At 41.6% G+C, this 21,911-nt stretch overlaps 2 protein-coding genes and 1 non-coding gene across 11 annotated transcripts in view; 2 read left to right on the plus strand and 1 right to left on the minus strand.

Moving 5' to 3' along the window:
* Positions 1-14,706, plus strand: part of HOATZ (HOATZ cilia and flagella associated protein) — a 35,013-nt gene extending 20,307 nt beyond the window's left edge. For both annotated transcript variants that reach the window (XM_081543309.1, XM_081543308.1), the window contains 3 exons: positions 9,019-9,078; positions 10,062-10,114; positions 14,329-14,706. In XM_081543309.1, the coding sequence (XP_081399435.1) occupies positions 9,019-9,078; positions 10,062-10,114; positions 14,329-14,386 (171 nt within the window). In that variant the 3' untranslated portion in view covers positions 14,387-14,706. The remainder of the gene's footprint in view (positions 1-9,018; positions 9,079-10,061; positions 10,115-14,328) is intronic.
* TRNAE-UUC (transfer RNA glutamic acid (anticodon UUC)) lies at positions 13,560-13,631 on the minus strand. The gene has a single exon. It is a non-coding gene; the product is annotated as a tRNA-Glu (tRNA).
* Positions 14,707-19,583: 4,877 nt separating the features above from the next.
* The window catches only part of LAYN (layilin), a 37,262-nt gene continuing 34,934 nt past the window's right edge, over positions 19,584-21,911 (plus strand). For 7 of the 8 annotated variants that reach the window (XM_081543278.1, XM_081543277.1, XM_081543282.1 and 4 more), the window contains exon 1: positions 19,584-19,799. In XM_081543278.1, coding sequence (XP_081399404.1) covers positions 19,715-19,799 — 85 coding nt within the window. In that variant the 5' untranslated portion in view covers positions 19,584-19,714. Of the gene's footprint in view, positions 19,800-20,424; positions 20,449-21,911 lie in introns of all 8 variants that reach the window. The other variant, XM_081543280.1, reaches the window with a different exon arrangement.

Raw genomic sequence — 21,911 nt, forward strand, 5'->3', positions numbered from 1 at the left:
CCCCTCCCATCCCACCTCTCTAGGTCATCAGAGAGCACTGAGCTGAGCTCCCTGTGCTTTATAGCAGCTTCCCACTAGCTACCTATTTTACACACGATAGGGTGTATATGTCAATCCCAATCTCCCAATTCAAGTCACTCTCTCCTCCCGCTCCTGTGTCCACATGTCCATTCTCTATATCTGCATCTCTATTTCTGCCTTGAAAATAGGTTCATCAGTACCATTTTTCTAGATTCCACATATATGCATTAATATACAATATTTTTCTCTTTCTGACTTACTTCACTCTGTATGACAGACTCCAGATCCATCCACATCTCTACAAATGATCCTATTTCACTCCTTTTATGGCTGAGTAATATTCCATTGTATATATGTACCACATCTTCTTTATTCATTCACCTGTCATTGGACATTTAGATTGTTTCCATGTTCTGGGTACTGTAAACAGTGCTGCAATGAACATTGGGGTACATGTGTCCTTTTGAGTTATGGTTTTCTCCAAGTATATGCCCAGTAGTGGGATTGCTGGGTCATATGGTAGTTGAATGTTTAGTTTTTTGAAAAATCCCACCATTGGTGGGATTGTATGTGGCAAATAGTATGGAGTAAAACACCTTTGATCAAGCAGACCTCACTCTGGATTAGCTCCCCTGCTGTATATTCTCACAGCACACATTTTCCACTAGAATGTAAATTGTTCTGTGAGAGCAGACTGTATTTGTCTCCTTTGCCATGGTTAATCCTAATTAAGTCTTCACTTTCATAATCAAGATTGATTAAAGAAACCATTCTGTTACTGGGTGTGTGTGTGTGTGTGTGTGTGTGTGTGTGTGTGTAAATGTACTGCAGTCTCTAGTGTGTGTTTTAAGTGTTAATAGTACAGCAAAAGAAGCCTGGAGTCAAGCAACCGAGAATGAGTTTGAATCCTGTGCTCTGACAGTTACTAGTTACCTAATTAATTACCTAATTAATCAGTTAAGTGATCCTGAGAAAAGTTGTTAATTTTTATGTTGGTTGAGTTCCTTCTATCTGTTAAGAGATAGTAATTCCATCTACTTCAGGATTTAGATGAATTACATAAAGCCTGACATCCAGTAGGTGCCCAATGAAAGTTTGTTTTTATCTTCTCTGTTTCCCCTCTTTTTTAAACCCATAATTGAAAAATAAAATCTTAAGAGGTACAAAATAAGCTTTAGTATTAAGTGAAATGGTTTGACCAAAGTGGTAAATCTCAAAGATGATGAATAGATTATGAAAGGCATGGTCACCCAGGTATCCACATCCTAATTAAAAGACACAGTCAAGATTGACTTGCTCATACTGTTCAAGAGAGCCTCGTGTATTTCTCTTAATCCTGTCTTTATTTATAATCTGCAAAAGGACAAATTACCACCAAAGATATATTTTGAAATTTCAACTATGGAGCAAACTGTGTGGGCAAAGTTAATTTAAACATTGCAGATTTAAAAAATGTAATTTAATTTATCTTAATGCCTCTCTCTACAAATACAAATTAAGAGATAAATGTCATGATAATTCTTTTTTTTTTTTTTTTTTTTTTTTTTTTTAGTTTTTGCCATATATTGACATGAATGTCATGATAATTCTAAAGGTCTGGATCAGTGGTTCTCAATTAGAACCCTGTCAAAAATCAAATGAGAAAAGAATATTGCTATATTCCAACTATATACACCCTTTGCAACAGTTCTTGGAAACCTGGAAAGAGACTCTAGTGTAGTGTAGAAAAAGCCAAGGCTATTAGAAATGGTGGATAGTACAGCAAGCAGACCCAACTCAATCCAAGGCAAACCCAAACTATCAGCTAAATGTTGACTAAAATAATTACTTGAAATGATAAATATGACCCTAATATGCATTTGCACTATAGGTCTAATTGGGTTGTTTTGTTTTTGAGTAAATATAGTTTTTTTCCCTTGAAATAATTTGGTAAGTTTTTTTTTTTTTTAGGAAATTATGCATTTCATCTACGTTTTCAAATTTATTGATATAAAGGATTTATAGTGGTTTTAATCATCTTTGTAATCTCTGCTGTATCTCTAGTTATTACCCCTTTTCATTCATATCATTCATATCCATTCATATCATTTCATTCAAGCATTCATATCCTCTTTTGTAAGTAATTATACCAAAGGATTATCTGTTTTAATAGTCTTTTATAAAAAACAACATTTGGTTTTATTATCCTCTGTCATATTTTTGTTTCCTATGTTATCAGTTCTTGATTTTTATTATTTCTCCCTTCAGTTTTGAGTTAGTTCTTCTTTTCATTCGAACTTCCTCTCCTTCTCACTTTGTTTCTTAATTTCCCATCTTATCTCTTTTCTGATACAAGTATTTACAGTTGTAAATATTCCTCAAAGTACTATTTTAGTTGCAACTCACAAACTATATCGTGTTTTCATTATTATTCCACTTTAAGTATTTTTAAATTTTTATTTTTATTTATAATTTGTCTCATGAATTATTTAGAAGTATGCCTTTTAATTTCCAAATCTATGAAGTCTTATCTGTTTTTTATTCCCAACTTAATAATATTGAGGTCAGAAACATAGTTCCTATCTTCTACTAAGTAAATTTAAACAGAGCTATCTTTTTGTCAAGGTCCTCAGCATGATGCCAATTCAACTATCCTACCCTATGTACCTCTATTCCCCAAAACACACATCTTGGCCCTATCAGGCCAGGGTTATTAACCAACTTTATGCACATTCCTGCCTCCATGTCTCCATTTATTTTTAACTGGGTGAATTGATAGCCTCTTTTCATCCGTGAGCGTGTTTTTTGTATCGTGATCATTAAGCTGCTTCCCTAGTTGCCTTTCTCCCTTTGATGTATTATTTTTAAATCCTTAGATTGTTTATTTTAGAGCTCCCTTAGGGTTCTTCTAAAATTTTTACATGTTTTAAAATTTTAAACTTATGCTAAGATTTTAGATTCAGCAATGGATTTATGTAAATATAATTTTCCTCTGTGCTTTTTTTTCACATACGTTGATGTTTGTGTCACATTGCATTGATAGTCAATGGAAAGAATAAATGTTTTTTTAAATCTGTATTTGACTGAATATATTTCCCCCAGTGCTTCCTAAGCCTATTTTCTTCATGTTTTTTCCTTTTCCGACTATCTGCTCCTTTCACCAGAGAACAGTAATATTTTTGAGAACTAACTACATAGCATATACACACTAAGTTCTTTACTCACATTCTTATTTAATCATCAGAAAATCTCTGAGAAGCATTATAATTACCCCTATTGCAGATGAGGAAGCTGAAGCAGAAACCTGTAAGTGACTTTTTCAAGGTCACACAGCTAAAATATAGTAAAGACAGTTTGAACCTGGACCCATCTGACAATGGAGCCAAAGTGCGTAAGAACTACACCACACTGATTTCAACAGTTTCTAGATTCTCTAAGCATTGGGATGGTTGCCAGGTAACTAAGCAAAGAGCATATTGAATTGGAACCAGTTCAGTACTCTTCTAAGATCTTCTTAAGATTAAATTCAGTAATCAGGCTCTTATACAATGGTAGTCAAGAGAAAAGTTCTTTTGATAATGTAGATAGGTAATCAGTGAAATAAGCACTACCATATGCTATCTTTGATGAATGTTTCAGTACAAACGTTTAAGCATAGTACAAGGAAGTAATGCATTCTTCATATGAGAACAAGTTCTTGAGAAGAAAGGATTTTTCTTTTAGAGTTTAGTGCTTATTAAGATGGAGAAGGCAATGGCACCCCACTCCAGTACTCTTGCCTGGAAAATCCCATGGACGGAGGAGCCTGGTAGGCTACAGTCCATGGGGTCGCTAAGAGTCAGACACGACTGAGCGACTTCACTTTCACTTTTCTCATTCATGCACTGGAGAAGGAAATGGCAACCCACTCCAGTATTCTTGCCTGGAGAATCCCAGGGATGGTGGAGCCTGGTGGGCTGCCGTCTATGGGGTCGCATAGAGTCGGACACGACTGAAGCGACTTAGCAGCAGCAGCAGCAGCAGCTTATTAAGATCTTCTTTATAACTGAAATTTAACTGAGAAGAAAGTTTATAATATACTGGAGACTTTGTAACGGAGGGATTTCTACTGCATAAAAGACAAAAAATACCTTAGATGTCCCTTCTTGTTTCTCCTTTCTTCCTTCCAACACTATTCACCAACTCACCCGAGGTTGAATCATCAGAAATCTTTCATGCCTGTACACAGAAGGCGGGTAATCCATCCTTCCCCTCTTTTCCCACTTTTCACATTTTAAAAACATTGAAAAATGTTTTTCTATAATAATTATAGCTGCCATTTAATAAATATCTACTATATGCCATGTATTGTTAAGCAATGTTTGTATTATCTCCAGTTTTCACACCTTTCCTTACAGATAAGAAATCAATACCCAGAGAAATGGTTCTTTGATTTGCCCAAGGTCACAAACCTCTAACCAAATGGGATAGTGATTACAATTAGAAGGATGATTAGTTAAGATATTATTTGCCATTAATCACACAGAATTGGGATTCATACCCAAATGTGTTGGACTTCACTAATCTATGTTGCCACCAAACTGTTTGGCTCTGAAAAGCCAAAAATAGGAACTCAGCAACTTAATTCTTGAAGTGACACTAAAATTCATTAACCTTCTATGAGATATTACATTTATATATTGTCAAATCCTAATTTCCTAAAATTATTTTTTATTCTGTAATTTATTTTCTCAGGAGTAGTATATAAATATAAGTAATATAACTAAACTTTAGATTATAATAAAACATCCAGTATTAAAATATTATGAATATAAGATACAAAGTCCTGGGGATGTAATATACAACATTATGGCTGTAGTTAAAAAAAAATACTGTATTGCTACATTTGAAATTTGCTAAGTGAGTCAACCTAAACATTTTCCTCAGAAGGAAAAAAAATTTTTAATTATATAAGGTGATGGATGGTAACTAAACTCATGTGGTAATCATATCACAATATATATGTCAAGTCATTCTGCTGTACACTTTGAACTTATACAGTGTAGTATGTCAGTTATATTGCAACAAACCTGAAAAAAAGAAAAAATATTGTAAATATAAATTCTGACCCCCTTATGCTATCATTTTAATAATTAATAAATTAAATGATTAAAATGCCGTATAAAATTCCATTAATCAACACAACAAAAGCACTGTGGTTAGAAATGAGAATTCTTTTGTTGTTATGAAATTACCAAGTAAATTATTCATTCCTACCAATAAGGTAAACTGTACAAATTTTCTCTTACCACTGAATTTATTTAGTTATCCTGGCTGAGAGTTCTTAGAGTAGTTGGAAATGTTTTTGTTCTGATGACACAGTTGCCTACAATAGTTTTGTTATTTATTCCCAGGAAACATATCCAGGAAGCAAAAATCAAATCATATTTGAAAACTTTGTTTCTGGTGCATCATATTATATTATAAAACTGATTAGATATTAAAATGCATTATAATAAAAAAGGACATGAAATCAAAATTTAAATGAATGAATTTTACCTTACTATTATTTAGAATCTTATAACTAAATATTTGACCATTTATACTAGAAGCATTATGACAATATATTAATATCTTGCCTGTGATTAACCAATATTTTCTATTACACAGAAAATAATCATATTAGTTTTGTTTATAGGGGGTTTTAAGGACTAAACTTCCTACTGTTTAATTTCAATCTCTAAAATTTTTTTTTTTTGCTTAGACTAGTAATTGTATATTAGACAATGTAATGGTTTCATTCATTCATATTTCATAACTCAATCAATTCAGCAGAAATTCATTGAGTATCATTGACAGGGCACTGCTAAGCTCGAAGGAAGGATAAAAGGATGAGTAAGACTTTGAAAGAGACATGGTAGCAGCTATGAGATAAAGCAGGCAAAGTAAGATCAATACTGTAATAAAGGTATAAGGTGCTATGTAATCACAGTATGGGAGCATTTAATTCCCACTGATTACATGTGTAATGGGAAAGTTAGAAAAGAAAGTTAATATTGAATGTGCTCAGTCATTCAGTCATGTCCGACTCTTTTCGGCCCCCTGGAATGTAGCCCGCCAGGCTCCTCTGTCCATGGAATTTTCCAGGCAAGAATACTGGAGTGGGATGCCATTTCCTGACCCAGGGATCAAACCTACATCTCTCACCTTCCCTGCATTGGCAGGTGGATTCTTTATCACTAGCGCCACCTAATACCTATATTGAAACTATCCCAAGTCTTTTTCTATAAACGCTATTTTATTCAATCCTTAGCAAATTGACAGATACTTTTAAATTATCTTAGTTTATCAGAAACAGACTCACAGACTTAGAAAATAAAACTTATGGTTACCAAAGGGGAAAGGTAGAGGGGGATAAATTGGGAGTTTGGGAATGACATACACACATTTAAAATAGGTAACTAGCCAGGGCTTCCCAGGTGGCGCGGTGGTAAAGAGCAAGGGAGATGTGGGTTTGATCCCTGAATGGGGATGATCCCCTAGAGGAAATGGCAACCTACTCCAATATTCTTGCCTGGGAAATCCCATGGACAGAGGAGCCTGGTGGGCTGCAGTCTATGGGGTCGCAAAGAGTGGGACACAGCTGACCGACTAAGCACGCCAAGCATGCAAGCAAGGGAATAGATAATAGCACAAGAAACTGTGCCCAATATTCTTTAGTAACCTAAATGGGAAAAGAATATGAAAAAGAATAGATACATGTATATGTATAGCTGAAAAAAATTGGCTTAGTTTTTAAAGGACTCTGAATTTTTTTCTTTTATTATCTGTGATATATGATGCCTTTTCTTCTTTTAATATCTGTGATATATGATGCCTTAAATTCAAGTAAAAAATAGAAATCTTGTCCCAAAATAAATAAAACTAAAACTTTGTAGGTTCTTAGAAAGCAAGATTAATATGACTTGAATGGAAGAAACAAAGCCAAAGCAGCAGGGTGCCCCGCTGACTACTCAGGCCCAGCACCCCTCCTCCCTCCCACATCTGGGTGGAGTGTGCCTAAACTTTGCAGCTTCTCTTGCATCTGGACTGAAGAAACATCCGGAGGAATTACTTAGCAATACACAGCTTCTAGGGCTTTGCACACCTGTCTCCTTTGCCTAGAAGCTTTCTTCCCCATCCTGTCTGTGATATTATCTGGTGACTATGCTGTCATGTCTAATCTTGAACATCAGCTCCTCTGAGTCTCAGCCATAGATACACACCCTTGTCTCTATTTGCATCCTCTTCTAACCTCATTGTAGTCCTTTTCTCCACAAGTATGCCACCACCTGGCAGGCAAGAATGGTCTTTTATTTTGCCCAGCCCCTAGCACAGTAATGTTATATCATAGGTGCTTATTATGGACTGAAGCATGGTTGTTGTTCAGTTGCTAAACCATGTCCAACTCTTTGTGACCAATTCTTGGCAATGGATTGAAGTGTGACCCACCGAAACAAGAGATATGTGGAAGTCCTAATCCCCAGTACCATCGAAATGCGACCTTATCTGGAAATAGAATCAGGGAGAAAAAGCAATGTGACAACGAAAGCAGAGATTGGAGTTACACAGCTGCAAGCCAAGGAATGCTACAGATTTCCAGCAAATGATCGGAAGCTAGGAAGAGGCAAAGAAGGATTCCCCTACAGGTTTCAGAGGGAGCATGGCCCTGCTACAGTTTGATTTTGCACTTCTAGCCTTCAGAACTGTGTGACAATAAATATCTGTTGTTTTAAGCCACCTGATTTTTGATACTTTGTTACTGAGTCCTAAGAAAGTAGTGCAATACCTTTAAACGGATGACCTAGAACTTTTATCTGGCTGTGACAAATCTATGTCCATTCTCAGCTTTATTTTCCTTCTAGCTTTGATCTAAGCTTCTCTCACTGTATGTGGCCACTTGAAGCTATGAGTTTCATTTGTCAGATTCTCTGGTTTCTCCTCTTACTCTCAAGTATTCCAGATGCGATTTTCTGCCTGGCCCTCTTCAACACTGAACATACGTAGATTCTATGGGGAAAAAAAAAAAAAAATGTGTACCTATATCTGCCTCTTTGTATACAGTCTGAAAAAAGTGAAGTGAAAGTGCTAGTCGCTCAGTCATGTCTTTGTGACCCTATGGACTATAGCCCACCAAACTCCTCTGTCCACGATATTTCCCAGGCAAGAATACTAGAATGGGTTGCCATTTCCTTCTCCAGGGCATCTTCCCAACCCAGAGATCAAACATGGGTCTCCTGCATGGCAGGTGGATTCTTTACCACCTGAGCCACCAGGGAAGCACTGTATACAGTCTATATCTTGGTAAATCTTTGTGCCTGCACTAAACTGTTTTGTTTTTTTTTAACTCTTAAGAAAACTTAACTGAGCATATGCATGTCTCAATATCTAAGACAGAGGAGCGATGGGGTGTGAGGCTCTGTTCTGTATATAAGCTGCTCAAGAAAGCCTTCATGCCGTCGCAGCACATGCTGGCTTGCTGTTTGAGCTGGCTGATGTGTCTTGCTACCTTTTAATGGCAATTTAGTGTAATGACTGATACCTTGGGTTTTGTTGTCAAGTAGAGCAGATATCAAATCCAATCCTGCCACTTTAAAGCTTAGGTAAATTATTTAACCTCAGTATCTTCACATTCCTCATATGTAAAATGGATAAGAGTGGTGTCAAACTTCTAACTTATTATAAGAAAATAATGATATAATACATATATCAAGCTTCTAGCATGGTTCATGTAATAAAATCAGTAAAAGCTATTGTTATATGGGCAAGAAAAATTCCCTCCATTTAGGATCAAAATCAAATTTTTTTGTAAAGCAGCACCTCTGGAATAAAACTGAATTGTATAGATGGAAAGTATAAATCTATCATGGAAAACTGTTTATTTCTGCCCCAAAATACAAGAAGGAAAATGGGAAAAAGTCCATCCCTCCTCCCATGGACACAAAGCTTTATTATTAAGTCAAAAGACTCACTCACTTTTCTTTTCCTCTCTTTAAACAGGCTAAAAAGAGAGATGAAATTATCCAGCTCTTAAAAAAACAAAGAGAAGAAAGGATCTTGGTGAGACTGATAGTGAGGCATTCAAATAAATCTTTGTTGGAGGGTGGCAAATTCTGAGAGGTTTTATAGCTTTATCCTTTAAATCTTGATGCCCATGGTCCAGAGCCTTCTATATGCTGGAGGTGGGGTAGGGCATAGACATCAGATAATTTGAGAATCCTTGATAAACCAAAGGTATCTCCAGAGTATGCAACTCTGCTGGCACGGAAATGGTGCTATTGTCACTGGGCTTATTGTCACATGTTATAAAGCTGTCAGATATTAACATGGGCTATTTCATTGCTCATACATACAAACAAGTTCCATTCTGTGAGCACGTTTGTAAGTCCAGTTTGTTTGTAAGTCCAACAAAGTTAGCCTAGGTACCCAATTAACACAATCAGCTATATAGTACTATACTGTAATGGGTTTATAAGACTTTTCACACAAATAATACATAAAAAATTAAGCATTTTTAACCCTACAGTACAGTTACCTTGAAAAGCACAGTAGTATAGTACAACAGCTGACCTACAGGGGCTGGAGTCACTGGCTGGAGGAGGGAGAGGAGGTGGGAGATGGTAGAGCTGAAGGATCATCAGCAACAGGAGATGGAAAACGAGCTGCCATTTCACTCACACCTTATATGATTGAACATGCAAACACACATTTGCATCTTTGAAATTTGCAACTTGAAGGTTCATATGTAGGGGACTTACTGTATTTGTTTTATAATGATTGATCTTGCGTAGATCATACAAAAGCAAATGGTAAATAAACAATAAAAGCAATAGCATCCCATAGTCTTATGGATGTACAAACACACTCTCCTGAATGAACCCCAAAGGCCTTAATCTGGACCATTTCTAACAGCAGTCTCCAGATTTAAGAAGATAGTGATTATAAACTTTGTGATAATTTTACTTCAGATTTTTCCCAAGTAAGTAAAATTCAATCGTTGCAAGAAGTAAAAATTTTCCTTTTTGATGTTTGTTTTGTTTTAGAAAGAACTGATTTCCCTTCCGCATAAACCAAAAGGCAAAGTACACAAAGCAAAGTAAGTTTGCCTCTGTTGAAAATAGTCTCACCTTTCTGTTGTTGTTGTTCAGTTGCCAAGTTGTGTCCGACTCTTTGTGACCCTATGAACTGCAGCACACCAGGCTTCTCTGTCCATCACTGCTTCCCTGAGTTTGTTCAAACTTATGTCCATAGAGTCAGTGATCCAACCATCACATCCTCTGTTGCCCCCTTCTCCTCTTTCCCTCAATTTTTCCCAGCATCAGGGTCTTTTCCAATAAGTCAGTTCTTTGCATCAGGTAGCCAAAGTATTGGAGCTTCAGTTTCAGCATCAGTCTTTCTAATAAATATTCAGGGTTGATTTCTTTCAGGATTGACTGGTTTGATCTCCTTGCTGTTCAAGGGACTGTCAAGAGCCTTCTCCAACACTACAGCTGGAAAGTATCAGTTCTTCAGCGCTCAGTCTTCTTATTGGTCTGACTCTCACATCCATACATGACTGCTGTAGCTTTAACTACAAGGACCTTTGTTGGCAAAGTGATGTCTGCTTTTTAAAACACTGTCTAGGTTTGACATAGCTTTTCTTCCAAGGAGCAAGCATCTTTTAATTTCGTGGCTGCAGTCACTGTCCACATTGATTTTGGAGCCCAAGAAAATGAAATCTGACACTGTTTCTACATTTTCCCCATCTATTTGCCGTGAAGTGATAGGACTGGATGCCATGACCTTAGGTTTTTGAATGTTGAGCTTTAAGCCAGCTTTTTCACTCTCCTCTTTCACCTTTGTCAAAAGGCTCTTTAGTTCCTCTTCACTTTATGCCATTAAAGTGGTATCATCTGCATATCTGAGGTTGTTGATATTTCTCCCAGCAATCTTGATTTCAGCTTGTAATTCATCTAACCTGGCATTTCACATGGTGTACTCTGTTTAGAAATTAAATAAGCAGGGTGACAATATACAGCCTTGATGTACTCCTTTCCCAATCTTGAACCAGTCCATTGTTCCATGTCTGGTTCTAACTGTTGCTTCTTGTCCTGCATACAGGTTTCTCAGGAAGCAGGTAAGGTGATCTGGTATTCACATCTCTTTAAGAATATTCCAGTTTGTTGTCATCCTCACAGTCAAAGGCTTTGGCATTGTCAATGAAGCAGAAGTAGATTTTTTTTAATTCCCTTGCTTTTTCTATGATCCAGCATTTGTTAGCAATTTGATCTCTGGTTCCTCTGCCTTCTCTAAATCCAGCTTGTACATCTGGAATTTCCTGGTTCACGAACTGCTAAAGCCTAGCTTGAAGGATTTTGAGCAAAATCTTGCTGGCATGTGAAATGAGTGCAATTGAACAGTAATTTGAACATTCTTTGGCATTGCTCTTCCTTGGGATTGGAATGAAAACTGACCTTTTCCAGTCCTGTGGCCACTGCTGAGTTTTCCAAATTTGGTGGCATAATGAGTGCAGCACTTGAACAGCATCATCTTTTAAGATTTGAAATAGCTCAACTGAAATTCCATCACCTTTCTGGTTTCCCTGTAAAGAAGTGCTTCTTTTTTCCTTACTCAATTTTCTCCCTAACTTCAAATTTTCTTAAAAAAAAACCCACCCACTGTTTTAGAGATTTCTTGCTTTGAGACAACTTTCTTCTTCTCATCTACATAGAAGTGTGTGTCCCCTTCTCTGTCTCTGCAATCCAAAAGCATAAGTTGATGCAAACAGGAGAAGAGATCAACCTTGAGCCTCTGTACACATTCTATTCCCCTCCTTTCTCACCCTAGGGAATTGTATACACCTGCCCTCACACCTTCTCAGCTCCCCTCTCTCCCACCGACACTGAGCCCTCTCATCTTTGGCAAAACAGCATGTCCTCTAGATTTTCAACTCTGGTACAAGCATACCTAAGATTGCTAAATCTTAATCCATGTAGCAAGGGCTAGCCTCACAGTTCAGGGTTAATCACGTTATTCCCAGAATACTGCTGCCCAGAGCAGCACCAGGCACAGGTCCAGAAGAGTTTAAAGGAAACTGGCTATCACCTGTTAATGACTAAAGAATCCCTAATAAAAAATGTCTCCATCTTTGTATTATGACTGAAACCCAATGTGGCTAACTCAACATTAACTTGACAGATGTTCCTCTGCATACTACATTCATGGACTAACAAGAAGTAATAGAATTTTTATTCTTATCTCATTGGTACTGCGGAGAAGGCAATGGCACCCCACTCCAGTACTCTTGCCTGGAAAATCCCATGGGCGGAGGAGCCTGGTAGGCTGCAGTCCATGGGGTTGCCAAGAGTCAAACACAACTGAGTGACTTTACTTTCACTTTTCACTTTCATGCATTGGAGAAGGAAATGGCAACCCACTCCAGTGTTCTTGCCTGGAGAATCCCAGGGACAGGGGAGCCTGGCGGGTTGCCGTCTATGGGGTCGCACAGAGTTGGACACGACTGAAGCGACTTAGCAGCAGCAGCAGCAGCATTGGTACTGAGGCCAACTTTCATTAATGTTATCAGATGTTATTAAAGAAAACATGAATATGTCTACCCTGATTTTTTTAAAGTTCTGAAAAAAAAATTGGAAAAGTCACTTAATGACCTAATATTGTCTGCACAATGTTTAGCAACTTAATTTCTTGCTTTTCAGTCAGATGATTTGATTTAATTTATAAGGGTGGAGCAAAATTAGTTCAAAGAAAATTCGTTTACCTGATTTAAATAATAAAGATTGCTACTTGAATTGTATCAGCAGATCTGTCTGGGTACTGCAGAGAAAGTAAAAGTGTTAGTTGCTCAATCATGTCTGATTCTTTGCAACCTGATGGACTATAGCCCACCAGGCTCCTCTGTCCATGGGATTCTCCAGGCAAGAACACTGGAGTGGCTAACCATTCCCTTCTCCAGGGTTTCTTCCCAACCCAGGGTTGGAACTCAGGTCTCCTGTGTTGCAGGCAGATAGATTCTTTACCGTCTGAGCCACCAGGCGAGCCCCGGGTACCTTAGATTTCTGTGCATATTTTTATAGGGGTGATCAGAACAGTCCTGTTACTACACATGTGGATTCACCTAAGAGTAAAACGTTATTCCACAACTTGGGCAGATAATTCCCTTAATGATACAAGTGCTTACCTAATTCCTTCTGGATATCTGCTTGGCCTCTCTCCTCTGTTCTAAAGCTTGAATTTCATTCTGTTTCACTGCGGCATCTTCTTCCTCTGAGCTTCTTACACAGTTACTGTCTGCACTGTTCTTTTGGCAATTAGTCATGCACTATTCTGTGACCACATTTTATAATTATTCACTTCTTCTCTACTATGTTATTGTTTAACTTTTCACCTATTTTTTACTTGTCTGTGACTGTACTGTATGCTCCAAAAGAAATTGGGTCTAGCACAAAATGCCTAGCACACTGCCTCCCTGTAGGAATTCAGAAAATATTTGTAAAAAAACTAAAAAAAATTTTTGTCACACCACATGGCTTTTGGGATCTTAATTCCCCAACCAGGGATTGAACCCGGGCCCAGGCAGTGAAAATGCCAAGTCCTAACCACTGGACCACCAGGGAATTCCATGTAACAAAAAGTTTTAGCTAAAAAAAGTCATGTTGTTCAGCATTAGCTAATTTAGAAAGTAGTATTCCTATACTGTATATTAATTTGTGAACAATTTTAAATTTGTGAAATATCTTAAAATTTTACTGTAATTTATTTTAAAGTTTAATTTTATTTTAATTTTACCCCCTTTCCTCTCCCTCCATCCTTTCTTGTCTACCCAAAACTTCCCTACATATACAGATCTGCCTTTACCATCACTCCTTCACCAGATCTTAGACTACTCCAGGTCCCATTCTGTCAGAAAGTAAGAACTAAAAAGTGTGTACACAGTAAGGTTTTAGTGGCATTATGTTTTTTATCTGCCCAGGAATATTTGCATTTTAAAAGAGGGCTGACTAGAAGGAATACTGGGTAATCCAAAGAAATCAGTTGCCAGTGATAAAATCTCAGAAGTTTGACTCTTAGGTGAGCACATTATATTTACCTTTAGGAGGTCCGCTCCCAAACGTTTCAAGTCACTTCACAGTGGAATGACTGTTCCTCCCACACAGAAATTTATACTTGGTTGCAAAATCTAACCCATAGTTAGAAACCAACACAGTAAATTTTTATTGGAGAAACTTTCAAAAGTTGTTTTCATGCCACATTGTGTTCACAACTACAGAGTTCTGTACAGAGTTCTGAACTGATTCGTGTTACTGCCAACAGGAAAGTGATTTCAGAGTCAGATCAAGAAGACCAGGAAGAAGTCAAAGCCTTGGACTAATCTGATTGGCACCTGGGAGAGGATGGCTCACTTAGATCTTCACTTTTGAAACAGCGGCTCTTACATCAGGATCACTGAAATCAATTAAATTAGACCAAGAAACAAAAGTTAAATATGCAGCACTTCCAGGAATACCAGTTATTGAATACTTGTGTCTGTTTTACTTATTGAAAAGCACTGTATTTGATACCACACAGTTATCATCTCTCTCACTTTGTGTATTCTCAAGCTCCAACTTATCTTGCTTTCATTTGAAGGGTATTTTCAGAATTGCTATACTTGATCTATATTATGAATATCAAATAAACAAGAAACAGGGACTTTATGTGCCTCAACTTGTAGACCACCATAAAAACAAGGGCTTCCCAGGTGGTGCTAGTGGTAAAGAATCCACCTGCCAATGAAGGAGACGTGGGTTCTATCTCCGGGTCAGGAAGATCTCCTGGAGAAGGAAATGGCAACCTGCTCCAGTATTCTTGCCTGGGAAATCCCGTGGGCAGAGGAGCCTGGTGGGCTACGGTCCCTGAGGTTGGAAAGAGTCCGACATGACTGAGCGACAACATGAAAGCACTACATATTCAACATATTCAACAAAAGTAAAAACAAGGAAATGGAGATGAAAGATCAGCCCTGAAAACTTTAAAGTCTTCTTGCTATAAAAAAAATCCATTATCCAAAATTTGGTTTATTCAGATTCTGGGACATGTCTGAAGTCAGAAGTGAACTACTTCCAGTTTTGTGAATAGCTGGCTCAACATCCCCATGTCTTATACACATGTACATAATCCCAGTGCTAACCTACCTCACTTACAAAGGTGGGATATGCTGGAGAAGAGAAGGTTAAGACTTTGTCCCTTCTGCATTGCCCAACTGGCAGGCATACTCAGGATTGTACATGAGATTCCAGAGCTTGAAGCGCTATTTAGAAGCACCATGCACTTTGCTCCTGGCCTCCACCTGCAACTCCTGAACATAAACTTCACACAGTGCAGCTCCCATCCACAGTGCCAGCAGCAGAATGGGTGACCCACTGGTCAGAACTTAATCATTGAGGGCACACCAAACTTCAAGGGAGTCTGGGAAACAGTCTTTAATGGGAGTGGATGAGGGGATATCTGCCTAGTTGGAATTCAAAGACTCTATCACTAAAAGAAATGGAGAATGGATATTAGCATTTCTGCCACAACACTATTTGGAGAAAAATGCTTTGAACAAAAGAAGGGTAATCAGACCTAGAGAAGGGAAATTTCAGTTCAGTTCAGTTCAGTCGCTCAGTCATGTCCGACTCTTTGCGACCCCATGAATTACAGCACGCCAGGCCTCTCTGTCCATCACCAACTCCCGGAGTCCACCCAAACCCATGTCCATCGAGTTGGTTATGCCATCCAACCATCTCATCCTCTGGTGTCCCCTTCTCCTCCTGCCCCCAATCCTACCCAGCATTAGGGTCTTTTCCAATGAGTCAACCCTTCGCATGAGGTGGCCAAAGTATTGGAGCTTCAGCTTCAACATCAGACCTTCCAATGAACACCCAGGATTGATCTCTTTTAGGATGGATTGATTGGATCTCCTTGCAGTCCAAGGGACTCTCAAGAGTCTTCTCCAACACCACAGTTCAAAAGCATCAATTCTGTGGTGCTCAGCTTTCTTCACCGTCCAACTCTCACAACCATACATGACCACTGGAAAAACCATAGCCTTGACTAGACGGACTTTTGTTGGCAAAGTAATGTCTCTGCTTTTAAATATGTTATCTAGGCTGGCCATAACCTTCCTTCCAAGGAGTAAGCGTCTTTTAATTTCATGGCTGCAATCACCATCAGCAGTGATTTTGGAGCCCAAAAAAATAAAGTCTGAGACTGTTTCCACTGTTTCCCCATCTATTTCCCATGGAATGATGGGACCAGATGCCATGATCTTAGTTTTCTGAATGTTGAGCTTCAAGCCAACTTTTTCACTCTCCTCTTTCACCTTCATCAAGAGGCTCTTTAGTTCTTCTTCACTTTCTGCCATAAGGGTGGTGTGATCCGCATATCTGAGGTTATTGATATTTCTCCCAGCAATCTTGATTCCAGCTTGTGTTTCTTCCAGCCCAGCGTTTCTCATGATGTACTCTGCATATAAGTTAAATAAGCAGGGTGACAATATACAGCCTTGACGTACTCCTTTTCCTATTTGGAACCAGTCTGTTGTTCCATGTCCAGTTCTAACTGTTGCTTCCTGACCTGCATACAGGCTTCTCAAGAGACAGATCAGATGGTCTGGTATTCCCATCTCTTTCAGAATTTTCCACAGTTTATTGTGATCCACACAGTCAAAGGCTTTGGCATAGGAAGGGAAATTTAGAAAGTTACAAATTGGCAATCTCATCTCAGCATTACCAAGATTAAAAATTACCCTGTCAGGATGGTGTGTTTGTCTGCCGGACAGCTCTCTTATTGAGAAGATGTACATAGCTGGATATCAAAGCCTAAGTTTCAAATCGTATAGTTGATTCCGTTTGTTCTGATGCCATGCTCATTGAGAAATCTTTTTTCCTCCAGAGGGCAAGTATGTGCTCCAAAGACCAAGGCAAACTTTGGTTTACCTGTTGATTATGTTTCTCAGTGGGTAAATATATTAGTCTCTTAGATTGGGCTTGAGCTTGTCAAACTAAGGATAGGAGCCTGGACCAAGACAATTTTACCAAGAAAAATTCCATTTTATGAGCTTTTTCAGCAACCAGCAGCATTGCTCTGTATTACCAGGTGTAATGGTCAGGTATTGCTGCAACAGCATTGCATAACAAAGTGATCTAAAACTTTTATTGTTGTTTATATATCCGGAAGTCAGCTGAGGATTTGACTGCTCTAAGTCTGGCCAGAGAGCTCAGCTTCTGGCTGCAGGGCAGCTCTGCTTCTCACTACATGTCCGTTGATTGACAGAGGCCGCTCTGCCCCAGGTGTCTTCTTTGGGATCTACCTGGACAAGTGGGATATCTGAGCTCTCAGAGAAGCAAGAGAACAAACAAAACCATGTGAGGCCTTTTCCAGTCTAAGCTCATTCTGTTGGTCAGACACAAGGACAAAGTAGGGGGCAATGTACTCTGCTCCTTTGGTAAGAAGAACTGCAAATTCACCTAGTTAAAGGGTGTGGATATAGGGTGGGGTGAAGAATTGGGGTCACTGTTGTAATCTACATTAGGTTAATTGCATACCTTAACAATGTCTATCTGGACCAAGGGCCAGGGTATCCAAGGGAGAACTCAGAACACAATTTAATTATTTGGGCCAAGGTTTAACAGCTTCTATAAGCTGTAATGTCCTCTCTTATCATGGCTAGGACAGTAAAAGTATCTGCCTACAATGCAGGAGACCCAGGTTCGATCCCTGGGTCGGGAAGATCCCCTGGAGAAGGCAATGGCACCCCACTCCAGTACTCTTGCCTGGAAAATCCCATGGATGGAGGTGCCTGTTAGGCTATAGTCCACGGGGTCGCAAAGAGTCGGACACGACTGAGCAACTTCACTTTCACTTTTCACTTTCTAAGCTGTAACACACGCTGTAAGATTGGAAATAAATCCTTTGTAGTTGCCATTAAGTGTCCAGCTACCTACACACTTACATACCCAGTTGCCTTATCAAAACTTTACAAGTGATTTTTATTGTTACCAAGAGTTAAATTTAGGCAAAGAAACTTGCTGAAGTCCACAGACATTAAGTGGGAAAAAGCAGGACCGGAAACAATTTCAAATCTTGACTTGCCAAATCAAGTTCTTCTACTCACCATATCAGCCCTCTCTTTGGATGTTTTGATAATCTGGAATTTCTAGAAAGAATGTGTGATGGACATGAAACATTCTAATTCAGACATAAGGACAGGCTGCAAATGAACTTGCCTTAAAGGTCAGCCCTCCTCCTGCCTGTGCTGTTCTTTCTGCAGTAGCTGCTGCTGCTGCTGCTAAGTCGCTTCAGTCGTGTCCAACTCTGTGCGACCCCGTAGATGGCAGCCCACCAGGCTCCTCCGTCCCTGGGATTCTCCAGGCAAGAACACTGGAGTGGGTTGCCATTTCCTTCTCCAATGCATGAAAGTGAAAACTGAAAGTGAAGTCGCTCAGTCCTGTCCAACTCCTAGCGACCCCATGGACTGCAGCCTACCAGGCTCTTCCATCTATGGGATTTTCCAGGCAAGAGTACTGGAGTGGGTTGCCATTGCCTTCTCCTTCTGCAGTAGCAGAGCTTCCCAAAAGGTCAGCTGATACTGAAAACAGATGCCCCAGCCTGTGATCAGTCTGGCCTGTTTGTCTCAAACTGCAATGGCTCCATCTGAGACCAAAACTCGGAAGTCAGTGGGCCAGATAGGGCTTGGGGGCAGGGCGGGGGGAGTGTGCAAATCAGACCCACCTTTCAGCACTTAGCACTTTAGTTTTTGGACAGGAGTCTTACTTTTATTATTTTAATATATTTGAAGACATTTTGTTTCAACAAGGTGCAAATGTAAAACAGGACTATTGTGAGAGCTTGGAAGAAGGAGCGCACATGAGGCTGGGTTTCTGAGGAAAGCTTTGCCACAGGAAACGAGGGTCACTCATTCCTGAGGGGACGGGGAGAGGGTCACGTCCTTTCTACCACGAAGCTGAACCATCACCCACACCCATGTGCTCTGCAAAAAGCGGTATTATTTTCTCGCTGGTCTCAAGGACGCTCTTGGAGAGCCACTATTCTCCTCTCGGCTAAAACTCCAACTTAGCTTCCGCTGGACGGTATCCACGCTGCAGCATAACTTGCCTGGCCAGTGGGCACCCCGCCTAGGTGCGAGTCCGTTCTCTGCGTCCACCACTCCTTTCTTAGACGTAGCCCCGAAGGCCTGGACAGCAGCCTCCTTAGTCCCGGCAGGTCTCGGAGTTTGCTTCTCCCGGGGCCCAAAGGCGGAGCCGAGGACGCTGCGAGGAGTTGGGGCGAGATACGGTCGGTTTTTAGCCAGTGCCTTCTTCACTGGATTTTGGACAAGCCAGGCCGGGATTTTCTCGGCTCAGCTCCCCGGGCAAACGCAGGAGGTCCCCGGGAAGCTCCGAGTGGGGCGGGCCGGGTGTCTGGCGCCGAGCGCGCTGGAGGAGGCTCTGGGGGGCGGGCCCGCCGGCGGGGCTGCCCTCTCCGCAGTGACGTCCCCGGGGGCGGAGGGGCGACAGGCTGGCTCCTCGCTCTCCCCGCCTCCTCCGGGTGCCGGGTCCGTCGGTGTCGGGGAGATGCTGCAGCCGCCCGCCGTTGGCGTTGCGGAGCGCGCCGCTGCCGGTCCGCCAGCTCCACCGCCGTAGCGCCCCGGGGTCCGAAGGCGCACCCGAGCCGGGCGATGCCGCGGGGAACGGCGCCGCGGGCCGTGCTGCTGGCCGCGCTGCTGGCGGGGCTCCGGGGCGCGACGGGTCGCCTGCTCAGCGGTGAGTGCGCGCGCTGGGGCGGGGGCTGGTTCCCAGGCGTGCTCGGCTGCGGCCCCCGCGGCCCCCCCGGCCGCGGCTGACTGTCTTCAGGGCCACGGCGCCTCTTCTCTGGCCCTCCGAGGAGAGGGTGGAGAGGCGGCGCCCCCGGCCCACCAGTGGACTCAGCCCCACCGGCTTCCGCTGCTTCTAGAGGAGCAATCGCCGGGCGGCTGAGCCCAGCGCCGGTTCCCTGCGTGTCCTGGACAGCTCGACGTCCACTCCCCGCCCAGGGTTACCAGATACCGGGAGACGGAAGCTAGATGGGACAGTGAGCAAACGGCTCCAGGAGGCGCCCCTCGGTCTGCTCCATTGAGCGAGTCTCAGTAGTCCCCGGGAGGAGGTCTCCTGTCCCCGCGGACTGGGTGGGGTGGGGGGTTGCGTACAGTAGGGAGTCCAGCTCAGCTCTGCCGTGGGAACCCAGCCTGTTACTCCTGGTATCTTCTGATGGAGGGTAGGGAGGGTGGCAGGATCCCGCGCCCGGAATAAGAGCGCTTAGATCGGAAAGAAGCCTAGTTAGCGCGGGACAAGCCCCGCCTTACTCAGGGGAATGACTCTCGGCTTCCTTCCTCCTGTCGTGTGACTGCAGCCGCGGACTTGGCCTTCAGAAGAGGTACAGGGCTCTGGCTTCTGGCCTCCTGCGTTTGTTCCGCATGTCGTGGCGGGGGCCGGCGGGGGCGGAGGGGAGGACGGCGGAGGGCGATGTCCGTGTCCCTTTCCCCGGTTTCGTTCGTAGCCTTTGTAGGCAACAGATGAGTCACGAGGGATGCAGGAGAAAGAAAACCTCCGATCAGTTAACTATGCTTCCGAAGTTGATTGAGAGACTCTAAAGTTGGTTTCAGGATGGGGTGGGGTGCCGCGCGGCAAATGGGAGGGTAACCGAGTTCAGCTGTTTGGGTGACCGCTTCCCCGGGCTCTGTCCTCCGTGGAGAGGAACAGAAGTCCCTCCCGCCCTTCCCTTTCCTGCAAGTGAGAGATGAGAGACACTTCCTGAAGGCAAGGGGACCAGATGAGCCCTGGGCCTTCTTCCAGCTCTGTGTCACTCTGGCACTCACTGGCTGACTGGGGATGTGTGGCCAGGCTGGGCCATACGGGAAACCCCGTTTAGGGGATTATGATGGTCACCTTGATGATCCATCGATGAAAAAGTGAAGGCTGCCAGTAAATTCACCTCCAGATTTGGGGTTCCTGGGACTCATTTGTTTTTCCTCTGCTTCCTCATTTGGAGCCACCTTTAAGGACTGGTAGAAGCTGAGCTGGCCCAGCCTTCTCCCCAGGGAGCATCCCAAGCACAGCCACTCTGGCCAGTGGTCATCAGGTCTCCAGAACACCTCCTCAGTGAGAATGTTCCTCTTTTGAGGCCTCCTAATTTTCCGATGGAGCAGTCCTGCTAGAGTTTCTCTAGTTAGCAACAGGAGAAAAATGGCAGAGAAAAGGAGAAGATGCAAACCTTTTACGTGTTTCAATTAAGAATTTCTTTACAAAAGCATTGAAAGAAGAAATTTAAAATAAGAATTCACAAGAGCTCTCTGGATTATCTGTATGTGCCCTGTTTCCATTTAAGCACTGAAAATGCAGTTCACTGTCTGCGGCCTTTTGCCCTATACTCTGGGCAGTTTGGGGAATAACGAATGCTATCTGGCTCCCTGCACAGTTGCAAAACAAGTTAGGAAAATGAGAACATTCTATGAGAGCTGGAAAGAGTTTTCCAAACACAAATCTTCAACTCCTCGCTCTGCAGCAGCAATTAACATCCAGAGCCCAAGAACTGGCTCTCCATTGCAAGGGGTTCTCCTTGTTGAAATCTGATTTTCACTGCGCAGCTGGATCCAGAAACATATGCTGTGTGTTCCTGTGGGCTCAGAAGCATATGTGTTTCTGTATTCCCAGTGCCTAGCACAGCACCAGGTACCAAGTGTACACTCAGTACGTACTGACTGGATGCAGGAGCGATGAGGCTAATGTTTTGGGTGTAGAATTTGCAGTCATGAAATTAAAAGACTCTTGCTCCTTGGAAGAAAAGTTATGACAAACCTAGACAGTGTATTAAAAAGCAGACGTGTCACTTTGCCGACA

This window comes from Giraffa tippelskirchi, chromosome 11 (genome assembly GCF_054371585.1).
Source record: "Giraffa tippelskirchi isolate mGirTip1 chromosome 11, T2T-mGirTip1v1.2.pri, whole genome shotgun sequence".
NCBI classification, from domain to species: Eukaryota; Metazoa; Chordata; class Mammalia; order Artiodactyla; family Giraffidae; genus Giraffa; species Giraffa tippelskirchi.